General features: G+C 36.8%; 1 protein-coding gene across 2 annotated transcripts in view; it reads left to right on the top strand.

Moving 5' to 3' along the window:
* The window catches only part of SLAIN2 (SLAIN motif family member 2), a 76,804-nt gene that overhangs the window by 45,921 nt on the left and 15,668 nt on the right, over nt 1-15,215 (top strand). Inside the window, exon 7 of one of the 2 annotated variants that reach the window (XM_041725184.1) lies at nt 1,462-1,539. The exons of the other annotated variant lie outside the window; for it this stretch is intronic. Coding sequence (XP_041581118.1) covers nt 1,462-1,539 — 78 coding nt within the window. The remainder of the gene's footprint in view (nt 1-1,461; nt 1,540-15,215) is intronic. 2 annotated transcript variants of the gene reach the window in all.

Raw genomic sequence — 15,215 nt, forward strand, 5'->3', positions numbered from 1 at the left:
AGTACCTGAAGTAAAGTAGATAATTAACTATTTGAAAGAATGAAAATAAAGCAGCAGTAAATGAGTGACACTATGAATGGTTGAAAGCATGTATATGAATAAATATACAAATAGAGAATATTCAGTGATGATAGGATCCTATATTTCTGTGGGATAGATATGAGGTAATTATAAAACTGATTTTTTTTCAGGTTTGGAGAAGTTTTTAGTAGTCTTCTGGCAATATTTAAGCTGAATTGCTGTATTATTTAGCTAAGGAATGTGTGGAGTACTGTAAAATTTGAAATCAAATAACATTTATTACTCTTTAAAAATATTTGCTATCAGGCAGTGAGAAAACAATAGTTTTTTAAAAGCATTGATAGAGTTAAGCAGTAGAGCAAAAGAGAAATTCTCCTTAATTCTCTTTGATGATATTATCAAGTATTCCTTTGTCAACTCAATGATTGTTTAAATACTGGCCGGATTATGGTTGTGGGATCTCTCTCTCTCTCTCTCTCTCTCTCTCTCTCTCTCTCTTAAATCCTAGAGGTATACAGAGTCCAACTTTCAAATCAGTAAAGTGACGTTTTAGAACCTCTTAAATAGGTAACTGTACTGGTAGGTGTGGGAGTTTTCAGTTCAATGGATCTAGTGAGCTGTAACTCTGGATGGCTCTGAGCTACAACTTACAGCTCAGTTTTGAGAGTTTCATTGCAGTTAATAGGTTAGGAGTTTTAAAGAAAGCTTAGAATTCCTCACTGATCACTTTAAGAAGCAGAAGCTCTGACTCCTCCAACACATACTATGCACCACCCCCCGAACACACACACCCTGTCAGGCCAGATATGTTACATCTGCACAGCCCAGATATGTTACTTCCCAAGGTCTCAAGTACCAATTGGTTTTATTCTATAGCAAGATGATGAGTATATTAAAGCAACTGGATTTCGATTTCCTTGAGGACCTGCCTGGTTCTGAGTTTTCTTCTCCTTTTTGAGTATGGAGATTACGGTTTTATGTTAGGGCAGTTCATCTAACAATAACTGCTTTGCCAAAGTCTGCTTTTTTGCATTGAACAAGTACTACTTTTATTTTATTCTATATTGTGTGCTTGTGTTCATCACTTTTACTTAATTAGCTTTATATTCTTTGCATCCTGTAGCATGTTTGCTGGTGGTTTGTTTTCTCTTTGATATTTTGATTGGTTTACATTTGTAGATTTTTCTCATCTTTAAAAAACTATTTCTGAAAGTATGCACTTTGCACTAAGATTTCCATCCCTTTTCCTTTCCAACTTAATGCACTAAGCATCACTTTCAGATTCCTCTGCTTCTGGGATTCTAACATATTTTCACCGTACGTACGGTTTCTGTTCCTTGATAAATTTTCAAGTATGTATTAAAATATTCAGGTTTACAGAAGCTATAGCCTTTATCTTGTGCTTCCAGGCAAATATTACAGTTCCTTATTTTTCAACAGCTTCGCAAAGGCTGAAAAATTTGCCTCGTACTTCCCTCAAAGCCAAACAGTTGCTTCAAACTTCATCTACAAAAAGAGGTAACTACAGCCTCTTCCTAAATTTTAAATTTCAGGAAATAATCTAACAATTAAATCTTATGCCTTTTGGCATACTGAGTCATTGATGTCTGTAGGGCATGTTTTAGTCTTTTTTTTTTTTTTTTTTTTTAATAAAGTGGATTCATTCTCTGTTACTTGGATAAACCCAGAAGAAACTAATTTTCTGCAGAGGTATGTATTGGGTTGCTCTTCTGAAAGGAATAAATGATAATGTAACATTTTCTATTAGAGAATTAATCATTTTTCTTAACCTAAAACTGAAGGTCATTGTTTTAATGTAGATGAAATAACAAGTGCTTTAAAATGAACCAAATGCCAGACACTTTATATGTGAATTCTTTTCTTCTGACTTTTGAGTTTTAGATTTACTTAACAGTAGGATGAAAGGGGAATGCTTTCTCATTAGAAGTTGATAAACGTTAAATCACAAGTTGTTGTGGTTAACTGATAATGTTTGAACTATGTAATAAGGGAGTGGTAGCTTTTTTAAGAACTGAGACTTGACATATATGAAGGTTGGACACCAAAGCCATCATATTATTTTGAAGAGTTTGGATGTATGGGCAGCTAGAAAGAAGTAGATTGGGGAAAAGACCTTAGAATTGGATAGGACCAGCAGTAATAAGAATGATGAACAGAAGCCTCAGAGGAAATGGGATATAACCAATACAATGAGGAAAAATATTTTCCCTATCCAGGATATGTAGATTTCTTGACAGTTTCAGAACTCAATAAATAACAAAGATATATGAGGGGGATAAAGTATTAAAAGACAATTATGTGGAAAGAGAAGGTTTGAGATTTGATTGTTGAATAAAAAGATTTGGTTAATATGGGTCCAAAGGTCCTGAAGTACACATTTTAGGAAGTTTGTTAATGTATAAATGTTTTAGCAATGATTTGGTGGATTAAATATGATTTAAGGAAACAGTTTTAGATAATGGAATCTGAAGGAAAGAGAATAGTCAAATGGAAATGTTGGATGTGTGAATATTTGCATTTTGAATACTGGAAGTTGATCATAGCCCTCCAATACAAATGTCTTTTGGTGCCACTGTCAGAAATAAGACTGGATGGTGTATGTTCTTTTGATAGAAAAGAAGATGACTTATTTGGAATCACTATAGAAAAAGGTCCTTATAGAAATTATTTGAGGACCATGGGCTTCCTTTTTTTTTTTTTCTTTTTTCTTTTTTTTTTTTTACGTCCAGATATTTTTGAGTACTTGGTGAGAGGTAGGTGAAAACAGGAGCATCAAAGGATTGTGGTGTCTAAAACAGGACGAGAGATTACTGTACCATAATAAAAACAGGGTTTTAAAAAAAAATGGGATTTTAAGTTCATATAAATCTTATTTGTTGTGTGCCTCTATAAGCTGCTTCATAATTTTGGGGGAGGATCGGGTAGGTTTAAATAATTTTAATTTTTTTTAAGATTTTATTTATTTATTCATGAGAGAGAGAGACAGAGACACAGGCAGAGGGAAAAGCAGGCTCCATGCAGGGAGCCTGACGTAGGACCCAATCCCAGGTCTCTAGGATCACGCCCAGGGCTGAAGTCGGCGCTAAACCGTAAGCCACCCAGCCTGCCCTAATTTTAAATTTTTACTTAAGAATTTTTTTTGCTATTTATTAGGTTAAGAAGATCTTAACTTCTGGCTGGTTGGTTTTGGGTTTTGGTTTCTTTGTTTTGTTTGCCTGTGTGGAGGTTACATATTTTTGTTAATCTGAGCCACCAAACTCCCACCCTCCATGATAAAATAGCAGAAAAACCAATCTTATAATTCTTGGTACCTCTGGCTGCCTCGTTGATTTATGGTAAAGGGAAAGAAGTTTGTATGTTTCTGTATTAGGTTTTGTTGTTTTGTTTCTTTTTGTTTAATCTGTTAACTTAATCCAGACTCATATTTTTTTTGGTTGTTGGTGTGATTTGGAGATGATCATTTTACACTACTAGAAGTTCTGAACCAATCGAAAAATGGACACAGATATACCACGGGATTTAAAATATTAGGTTAGGGGTACTTGGCAGGTTCAGTCACATAATTTTTTTTAAAAAGCGTTTTATTTATTTACTTGACAGGGAGAGAGAGAGAAAGAGCAGAAATGTGGGAAAGGGAGAAGCAGGCTCCCCACTAAGCAGGAAGCCTGATGTGGGGCTCAATCCTAGGACCCTGGTATCATGACCTGAGCCTACAGCAGACGCTTAACCAACCGAGCCACCAAGGTTCCCGGAGCATGTAATTCTTGATGTTGGGGTTTTGAGTCCTAGCCCTATGTTGGGCATACAGCCTACTTTAAAAAAATAAAAATATTAGGTTAATTACTGGTAAAATTGAATCAGAGAATACATCTTGGATCCAAGGCCAAATGGATTTTCTAATTTCCCCACATAACTAGACTTTGAAAAAGAGGAGTCTTCACTGAACTGTGGAATTCTCTAATCTTGTTTGGGATGTGAGGCAGATGAGATTCAGACACCATGCGGTAATAGGTACCTTTGTCACTTTAAATTTGGACAAGAGAAACATGGAACTAGATAGCAAATTGCCGCAAAATCCATTGTCCCATCCTGGGGATGAACCTCTAACGTCTTCTAGAAAGTTGAGGTACTTATTTTAAGGACTGATAGAATCGTGGAAAGAGGAAGAAGGTGGTTCCCTTGACAATTGGAGATATGGTCACTATGTTTTAGAGAGAGAGAGAGCCAGCACATTCGAGACTGGGCGGGGAGGAGGAGAGAGGGAGAGAGAGAATCTTACATAGGCTCCATGTTTAGCATGGTGGCTGATGTAGGGCTTGATCTTTTGACCCTGAGATTGTGACCTGAGCCAAAATTAAGAGACACATGCTTAACCAACTGAGCTACTCAGGGACCCTGGTCACTTTGATTTTAATTGCACTTAGTAGTAGCTGGAGTTTGAAGATGAGAAGGGAAGTAAGAACTGTGTTGCCTGGGACACACAAAGGGACACACCATAAACATTTATTGAATGAACATAGTCATGCCACTAACTCAAGCAAGGCTGGACACATTCCCCTTTGCATTTTCTTCTTACAAGGTTTATTGTTTCTTCAGCCCATCCCTCTCTTTGAAGAAAAAAAAAATCCATTGTGTATTGTTAAGGCTTCATAGGCATGATTGCTTAAACTGCTGTGACAAAGAGAGATTCATTCCTGTTTGTTGGGAACTCATTGAAGTGGAGGTAAACAAAGTAGAGACCTCACCAAGTCAGAGGGAAAAACTGAAGACTACTTAGAAAAAAATGAATGCATAGATCAGGACAAATTAAAATGTAGAAGCATATGTTAGAAGGAAAGAGGCAACTAAAGATAAGTTAGCTAGGGATGGTAGTTGAATATTCACTGTATTTTGAATATTCAAAGTGAGATAAACATTTATAAAAGGCCATATTGATAGGAGGTTAAAGTGCTATATGATATCACTCTTGGAAAATGGAGAACCTAGGAATTTTGCCATTACCTTGGATCCTAAATTTAAAATTTCTTGTTTTCCCTTTTCATTAACAAATATTTATTGAATCTATATCATAAACAAGATACACTCATTATTATATCCTTCCCTTTTTTTCCTGCCTCTGTGTCTAGCCCCTCTTTACTTTTTCTTCTATTATAGCTGTGGTCAAAGCCAACCTCTTGTATGGTGTTTTTCGATACAGTTAAAATGATCGGAGTTGGTCCTGAAAGGAGAGGGTACAGGTCCAAACCTACAAATTCCTATTAGCCATTTCTGGTTTTATTGGAACGATAATTGAATAGACTTGACTTATATTTAGAGTTCAAGAGAAATGTAAAAACACATATATTGTTCTCATTCATTTGGGGAATATAAATAATAGTGAAAGGGAATATAAAGGAAGGGAAAAGAAATGTTGGGAAATATCAGGAAGGGAGACAGAACATAAAGACTCCTAACTCGGGGAAACGAACTAGGGGTGGTGGAAGGGGAGGAGGGCGGGTGTTGGAGGGGAATGGGTGACGGGCACTGAGGTGGACACTTGATGGGATGAGCACTGGGTGTTTTTCTGTATGTTGGTAAATTGAACACCAATAAAAATTAATTAAAAAAATAAAAATAAAAAAAACGACACATATATTAAAGAGGCAGATCTACAGTTCCATTACCTGGATGATAAAATCATAAGGAAGTGATTGCTATAAAAATTCAAATGAATGGATACTCTGGGGGAGTGGGTCAAGTGAGGATTGTGTTTGGAAGCAGACAGGTAGTTTCTGAAGTAGCAAGTTATAGTGTCCTGATATAAATGGTGGTCACAAGGGGGTTGTCTTATAAGAATTCATTAAACTCTCTATGCACTATGTGGTTTTCTGAATTTGTGTTATATTTTTAAATAACAAAGTTTAAATAAACAGGTTCATAAGTTAGAAATCCTAAATTTATTAATCTTAAATTCTTAGAAAAATGCATTAGAATATATGGGAAGGACAAGTCAAAAAGTTCTACAATCTCAGAATATGGAGAGAAATATTTTAACAAGGTCAATGTCTCTGCCTCTCTCTCTCTCTCTCTGTCTCTCGTGAATATATAAATAATTTTTAAAAAATTGTTTTATCCCATATTACACACAAAATCTGGGGAAAACATTAGCATAACACCATACAATGTGATTACTGAAAAGTCTATAAAACCTTTTGCCCGGGCATCTAGATGGCTCAGTTGGTTAAACGTCTGCCTTCAGCCCAGGTCATGATCTCAGGGTGTCAGACTCCTTGAGGGGGAGTCTGCTTCTCTCTCTCTCTCTCTCTCTCCCTCTGCTCCTCCCCCATTTGTGCGCTCTCCATCGTGCTCTCTGTCTCTCTCTCATAAATAAAATCTCAAAAAAAAAAAAAGAAACTTTTGCATTTGATTGCCTTTTATTTTTTTATTTTTTTAATTTTTATTTATTTATGATAGTCACACAGAGAGAGAGAGGGAGAGAGGCAGAGACACAGGCAGAGGAAGAAGCAGGTTCCATGCACCGGGAGCCCGACGTGGGACTCGATCCCGGGTCTCCAGGATCGGGCCCTGGGCCAAAGGCAGGCGCTAAACCACTGCGCCACCCAGGGATCCCTGATTGCCTTTTTTTTTAGTAGATACACTGCATATCCATTATCAAAGAGTTATTTGTACTCTTTTATTTAGTCTTAGTTCTACACTTAAATATGTATTTGATGCTTACCTTCAGTCTGTACATTACTGTTTCACCATTTTTCTTGTTTGAAGCTCATTCTCTAGTAGATTTCATATAAAGGAGTTATAGGAGCAATATCCATTCACTCCAATTTTTGTGTATTGGTGACAGTTTGACCTTTTTATTTTTGAAATTCATTAGCTGGATATGAAATCTTTGCTTCACATTTTCTTTCCTTGAGTGTCTTAAATATATTTCTCCATTTTTGTCAGGAATAAAAAGTTGTTTCTCTTACATTCATTTGGTTTTTGATCTGGATGTCCAAAGGATGTTTTCCTTTTCTTTAAAGTTTAATAATTTATTTTTTTTAAGATTTATTTTAAAGACTTTATTTATTTATTTGAGAGAAAGAGCACAAGCAGGGGGAGAAAGGCAGAGGGAGAAGGAGAAGCAAACTCCCTGCTAACCAGGGATCCCAACATGAGATTCGGTCTCAGGACCCTAGGATCATGACCTGAGCCAAAGGCAGATGCTTAACCTAGGAGCCCCTTGGATTTTAGAGAGCGAGGAAGTAGGAGGAGGGTAGAGAATCCTGAAGCAGACTTCCTGCTGTGTGCAGAGCCCAATGTGGGGCACAATTCCAGGACCCCAAGATCATGGCCCAAGCCAAAATCAAGAGTCAGCCACTTAACTAACTGGGCCATTTAGGTGCCTCTAAAGGTCAATAACTTACAAGAATATATCTTAAAAAAAAAAAAAAAGATTTTATTTATTCATGAGAGACACACAGAGAGAGAGGGGCAGAGACGCAGGCTCCATGCAGGGAGTCCAATGCGGGACTCGATCCCTGGACTCCAGGACCACGCCTTAGGCTGAAGGCAGGCGCCAAACCACTGAGCCACCCAGGGATCCCCTGAGAATATATCTTAATGTTGGTCATTCTGAGTTGATTTCCCCAGATATGTAGTGTGTTCTTTCAGTGTGGAGTTGCACATAATTTAAAATGTCAGACGAATTCTTTTGAATCATGGTTTTTAGTATTCTGTTCTCTTGCTTTCACTTTCTTTTTTGTGGGGGCTCCTATTGCACCATTGTTGGATATTCCTTACCTGTCTTCTGTATCAATTACCTTCCCTTGAATCCTTTTTTGTATTTCTTCATTTCTTTTTGTTCTGTAAAAGTTTCATTTTCTATTTCATTTTTTCATTTTCTATTTCTCTTAAAGCATTATCTATTATGTGTGGTAACTCTGGTGTTCTTTCTATCTTAGACTTCATTTTAGAATGATTTAGGTCCAGTTCTTTTCTCTGTTCCATCACCTCATTTTTGAGGTGCTTCCCATTCTAATTTATGATGTTCTTTCATACTTTTATCATCTTCTTGAATGTTTTTAGGATTTGAAATATTATAAAGTTTTATCTTTTGTATGTGTGCGCATAGTGGACATAATTTCTGGCAAGGTTTTACCATTATTAGAAATGTTATTCTCCTTTCTTAATAGTAACTTCATGTGGGATTTGGCCTCATTCCTTCTCTATTACGCATTTTTCTTTGGAATTGGTTTTTCTAAACATTTGGTAAGGGAACTTGATTTAAGATCTTCTAATTTTGTGTCTGTAGAGATCCTTCTTCTGTTTTGGGAAGCTTAAAAAATATAACTGCTTATTTTCTGAGATTTCTTACCTTTGCTTTTCTTCCCTACTTATAAAAATCATCCTTTTAAAGTGTACAAGTCAGTGTTCCTTAGTATATTTACAGAGCTGAGCAATTTTTTTGACGTTAGAGATTTTCATCACTCCCATAACCCATTTCCCACTCCTTCCACCCCCTGGCAACTACTAATCTTTCTGTCTCTGGTTTTGCTATGCTTCTGGCATTTCATGTAAATGGAATCCTATAATATTGATCTTTGTGCCTGGTTTGGCATAGTGTTTCCAAAAGTTCATCCTATTACAGCACATGTTAGTACTTTGTTCCTTTTTGTTGTGATACAGTATTCAGTGTATAGATATACCAAATTTCGTTTATCCATTTCTCAGTCATGAGCATTTGCATTGTTATCACTTTTTGCCTATTTTGAAAATGCTGTTAATGCTGCAGGATTTGCTGGTAGCTTATTTATTCATATCTACCAATCTTTTTTGTATGTAAGGAAGAAAAACTATAGTGAAGACCATTCCCAGCGGGTGTCTTCTGCCTCATATGTTTAATCTCATGATAACTGTGTGCTTATGAAAATAACAGCGAGTCATGTATAGTAATGCAAGAAGAAATCAAAGGCTTCCTTGTCTTTTTAATTTTTTTGTGTGATTACTTGTCAGTCTTCACAAATTTAATAGACCTTGGTATCATGTATTATGAAACCTGCCTAGGGTAGTAGCCTCACAAACATTCTAAGTCTAGTTGAAAATAAACTGGTGAAAATAACATTTTAATTTCTACTCCCAGAGGTGTTTCACTTTCCCAGTAAAGAATACCAGTCTGGGAATCAGGAGATGTAGGTTCAGGTTCTGATTTTCTTGTTTGCTCAGTTGATCTCTGTAATTGTGACAGTTTTTTTTTCTCTGCACAGTGAAAAGGTTGGCGTAGATAATCACTAATAACTCTTGTAGCAAGGTCTTTTGACTCTAATGAGAGAATCATATTTACATCATCCTTGCCATCTTTAATAACAAGGAATTATTTTTAAGTTTTTATTATGTCAGTAACCTGTTACTCTCCTTGATGTGTGTAGACCTCACTAAGTAACTGGGATCATGTAACTTATTGTAGTAAAGGAGAGTAGACAAGTATTTTTGTTCTTAATCTTTTTAATAGGGGATTCCTGGGGGCTCAGCAGTTTAGCGTCTGCCACTGGCCCAGGGCATAATCCTGGAGTCCCGGAATCAAGTCCTACATCAGGCTCCCTACATGGAGCCTGCTTCTCCCTCTGCCTGTGTCTCTGCCTCTCTTTCTCTCTGTCTCTCATGAATAAATAAAATCTTTAAAAAAAAAAAAGTCTTTGCTAAATAATTGAATGGCATATCTATTTTAATAAATGTTTTCTCCCATTGGCCACAGTGGCCAGTATTTGGCAATGTGTATATTTTTATTGTATACTATATATTTGATATTTATATGTTTTAAACAATTATACAGTTAATAGAATTTATAGTTTGGACATATCACTGTGAAGACCCCCATTTGGAGTATCTATTTTTTTCCATACTGCTATGTACATTTGAGATATATTATTTATAAAACATTCTCTGAATATTTATCAGCCTATGTACATTTGAGATATATTATTTATAAAACATTCTCTGAATATTTATCAGCCTAAAAACAGTATAGTTTACTCAGTTTTTCTCATTCTAAAGTGCCTATTGTATTTTCTAAATTTCAGTTAGAAAACTTACCATTTTTATTAAATGCTTGTTAAAAGACAAAAATGAATGTTTTAAAAATAGGAATCCTCATATCCCCTATCATTTCATTTCAGAGGTGACTTAACTTAGACACCAAGGTTAGCATTCTTAGTCATGTCAGTTTTATCATTAGAATTCTGATTCTTGCTCAGAGTAGATAGCACAGCTTCATTTTATGCCTCGATTTAAGTGTAATTCTCGGTATCCAGAATGAGTAAAGAAAAATTATGACCGAGGTGCCTGGGTGGCTCAGTGGTTGAGTGTCTGCCTTTGGCTCGGGTCGTTAGCCCGGGGTCCTGGGATTGAGTCCCACATTGGGCTCCCCACAAGGAGCCTGCTTCTCCCTCCTTATGTCTCTGCCTCTCTCTCTCTGTCTCTCATGAATAAATAAAAAAAATCTTTAAAACAAGGAAAAGAAAAATTATAACCTACTGTCATAATTAATTTGGTCAGTAAAGCCTAATTAATCCCTATGGTTTAGTTAATTTATAAAGACGGCCTAGGAGATAACTGTCTTGAGTAGCATTGTTGAATATCTCTCCAGAGAACTCAGCTGCAACAGACTGAAAGGCTCCAGTATTCCTTAGATAAGGAAGGCACAGGTGGTAGTATGCCTTATAGTTTGCATAATATTATACATGTACCAACTATTTATACGTTACTCATTTGATTTTCACAGCTAACCTGTGATATTTATTAGAATTACATCTATAGATTTCTCTTTTAGGGGAGCAGTACAAATGGTGTTGAATTTTTTGATTTCTGTACATTCATTACTACTATATAGAAATAGTTGTTATGTGTTAATCTTCTATCTTGTGAATTCGCTGAACTCAGTATTTCTAGAAGTTGGGTTTTGTGTGTGTTTATGTGGCTTCCTTCAGATTTTTGTTTTTTGTTTTGTTTTGTTTTTTTGATTTTTTTTTTCCTTCAGATTTTTGATGTAACAATCAAGAAGACAGTTTCTTTCTAATCTAGATGCCTTTTATTTTTATTTTCTATCTTGCACTGACTAGAACTTCCAGCACTATGAATAAGTGGTAAGAGCATGTATTTTTGCTTTGTTCCTATCTTAGAGGGGAAGCATTCTTTCACCATTAGGTATAAGGTTATATTTTTGTAAATGTTCTTTATCAAGCTCAGGTTCCCCCATTCCTGTTTTTCTCAAAAGTTTTATTGTGAATATGTGTTGAATTTTGATGCTTTTTTGCATCCATAGGTGTGATCATATGACTTTCCTTTAGCCTGTTGCTGTGGTGGATGACATTGATTTTCAAATTTTGAACCAATTTTGCATCCTAGAATAATCCCCATTTGATCATGGTATATGATTTATATATGTATGTATATCACTGAGTTCTATTTGTTAATAATTTATTAAGGAGTTTTATGTCTACATTCATGAGAGAGATTGGTCTATTTGATACTTTGATACTGTTCTAATTTTGTTTTTTTCTGGCTGCTTGTGTCTTTCTCTGACACCACTCAGGCATTTGGTAGATGAGGCTTGGGGGCATTTCATTACTGATACATGGGAATAGAAGCCCAGGTTTTCTACTCAGTCTCTGTTGGCATCCAAGGGAAAGGGGCCAGGTGGTGGAGGTGGGGTTTCTGGCTCCCCACTTGGTCTCCACTCACACTGTGGTGGAGGTGGTCTTGATACCACTAAGTGAGCAATCATCAAAGTCCTGACTCTCTACTGGACCTTCTCTGGCACCAACCCATGACGAGAGTAAAGAACATCTAATTACTGTCTTCTCTGACCCCTTCCTAGAGAAGATATTAGGGCACCTTGTTAAACATCACAAGAACAGGAGTCTGGGCATCCCATCAGCCAGCCCTTACTCATGTGGGTGAGAGTAGGACTATAGTGTTTCTGTGGTGTTTGGCTAGAATAGAATAATTATCTGAAAATTTTCTTTCCTAGTTCCTTGGCTAGAGAGAGCAGACTTTTTTTTTTTTTTTCCTCTGTCATACCTGATGGCTTTTTCAGGTTTCCAGTTTCTTCAGCTCCAATTTGGAATATATGTAACAAGAAGAAAAACCTAGCAACTCATTATCATGTCATCCCTTAGGTTGTAACGTCCCTAGGCAGTCTTCCTTTTTCCTCTCCACATCAGAATTTTATGTCTGTTTTGTATATCATGCCCAGGGTTTTAAATTATACTTAAGGGATCCCTGGGTGGCGCAGCGGTTTGGCGCCTGCCTTTGGCCCAGGGCGCGATCCTGGAGACCCGGGATCGAATCCCACGTCGGGCTCCCGGTGCATGGAGCCTGCTTCTCCCTCTGCCTGTGTCTCTGCCTCTCTCTCTCTGTGTGTGTGACTATCATAAATAAATAAAAATTAAAAAAAAATAAAAATAAAAAAAAATAAATTATACTTAAGTGGGTGAAATAGGGAAAAATACATCTGTCCCATTTTCCCAAGTGGAAGTCTTAGAGTCACATTTTTTTTTTTAATTTTTATTTATTTATGATAGGCACACAGTGAGAGAGAGAGGCAGAGACATAGGCAGAGGGAGAAGCAGGCTCCATGCACCGGGAGCCCGACGTGGGATTCGATCCCGGGTCTCCAGGATCGCGCCCTGGGCCAAAGGCAGGCGCTAAACCGCTGCGCCACCCAGGGATCCCTAGAGTCACATTTTTAAAAAATGTCAGGAGACAGTCATTTCCCTGGTAGTACTGTTAATAGTTTAAAAGGTGGTCAGAAGTCTTTCCAGAGGAAAAGATGCCTTTCATAAAGCCTATTTTCAAGATGATAATTGGGTAAGACATTCAAGACATTATAGATATATTCCAGTATTTGTAAGGCTATCACGTAGAAATGAAACACTCTTAGCCTCATTAGTGTAAATGCCTGATTTCACCATGTGCTTTACATAAGTCACCATAAGAAGGAAGCCTAGGATTCTTCCGTCATTCCTCATCTAACAGATTGTCATTTACAATGTCTTAGTGGATCTCTTAATCTGACCTCATTGCCATTTTTCCCCAACTCCCTAGACTTTTCCAGAATACTCTTTGAAGCTTATGATCCTCTGAACTTTACTGTTCTTGCTCCTATGTGAAAACTGTGTTCCTACCAAAACGAAAGGAAAGACTACCAAATATGGGAAAAGCTAGGACTGAAGATGGCCTTTTTTTGGAGTTGGTACTAGAAGGAGGAGGTCCAGACCCCACCCTCATGAAGAGGCTAGATTAGTGCTATGGACCCTTGATTAACCAGGAAACCTCCAGGAAGCCACTGTAACAACTTGGGTAGAGACTGGTCTGGCAAGGGAGACAAAGGCTGGGTGTAGTGAATGGAGTTGTGAAGATATATTTGTAGTCATCTATAGAAAAGGGAATACAGATTATGTAAGGTAAAAAATAATAATCTGTGAAGATCATGGAATTTGCAATTCAGTAGTACTCAGGGCCTGTGGATATCTTCGGCTTTCTACCAGAGGAGACTAACAATTGTTGAGGACCAGGATATGATTGAGTTGAGAGCCATTATTCTCTGCCTTGGCTCTACTATAGAGTCACCTATGGAGGTTTTTTTTGTTGTTGTTTTTGTTTTTGTTTTTGTTTTTGTTTTTTAACATCAACTGTGTATTCAATTGGAATTCTAAACACAGAGTTTGAATTTCAGCAAAAATTCACACTCATGATGCACCTGGGTAGCACAGTTGGTTGGGTGACCAACTCTTGCTTTTGGCTCAGGTTGTGATCTCAGAGTCTTGAGATCCAACCTCCCATCAGGCTCTGCACTCAACTTGGTGTCTGCTTGGAGTTTTTCTCTTCCTCTGCCTCTCACTGCTGTGTTCACTCTCTCTCTGTCTCTCTAACATAAATAAATCTTTAAACACACACACGTTCATGTAATCACCAGTATAGTAAAGTCATAGAACATATCCATCATCCCCAAAAGTACTCCTTCCTAGTCTGTCTTTCAACCTCAAGCAAATATGTGACCTGCTTTCTGTTACCATAGAGTTGCCTTTTCTGGAATTTTATATAAATAGAGTCTTTCAATATGTGCTCTTTCATGTCTGGCACTTAATTCACTGAGCATAATTTTTAGAGTCATCCTTATTGTATCAGCAGTTTACTTCCTTTTATTGCTGAGTAATACTTTATTGTCTGGATACACCACACCTATTGAGAATGATGTTTGCTGTGGGCTTTGTCAATATGGCTTTCGTGATATTGAGGTATTTGTTTACTCACTCACCTACTGATGAAAGTTTGAACTGTGATCAGTTGAGTGGAGTGTTCTGTAAATGTCCAGCCAATCTGATGGTGGTGTGTGTCTCTGTCCTTTCTGATTTTCTACCTATTTTATCAGTTACTGAGAAGGAACAGTGTTGAAATATCTAATTGTAGACTTGTTTCCCCTCGGCTTTCAGTTATGTCAGTTTGTTTCATGTGTTTTGTACATCTGTTTTTGGATACAAACAGTTGGAATTCTTACATTCTTTTCTGAATCGGCTGCTTTAACATATGAATTCTTATCTCTCGTAATAATTTTTTCTGATTTTATAGACATTTCAGCTTTTTCATGATTGGTTTTGTATGTTGTATCTTTTTCTGTCCTTTTATTTTAAACCTGTGTTTTTCTGACTAAAATGTGTTTTTATTTATTTATTTTTATTTAAATTCAATTAACATATATTATTAGTTTCAGAGGTAGAGTTCAGTGATTCTTCAGTCTCATCTAACACCCAGTGCTCATTATATCACATACCTTCCTTAACACCCATCACCCAGTTACCCTATTCTCCCACCCACCTCCCCTCCAGCAACCCTCAGTTTGTTTCCTGTGATTGAGTTTCTCTTTGGGTTGTCTCCCTCTCTGATTTTGTCATTTTATATTCCCCTCCCTTCCTTTATGATCCTCTGTTTTGTTTCTTAAATTCCACATGTAAGATCTTACATGATAATTGTCTTTCTCTGTTGACTTATTTCACTTAGCATAATACCCTCTAGTTCCATCCACATCATTGCAAATGGCAAGAATTCTGGTTTTGATGGCTAAGTAGTATTTCATTCTATATATATATGGCATATCTTCTTTTTTTAATACCATATCTTCTTTATCCATTCATCTATTG

Source organism: Vulpes lagopus, chromosome 12 (genome assembly GCF_018345385.1).
Source record: "Vulpes lagopus strain Blue_001 chromosome 12, ASM1834538v1, whole genome shotgun sequence".
Taxonomy (NCBI): domain Eukaryota; kingdom Metazoa; phylum Chordata; class Mammalia; order Carnivora; family Canidae; genus Vulpes; species Vulpes lagopus.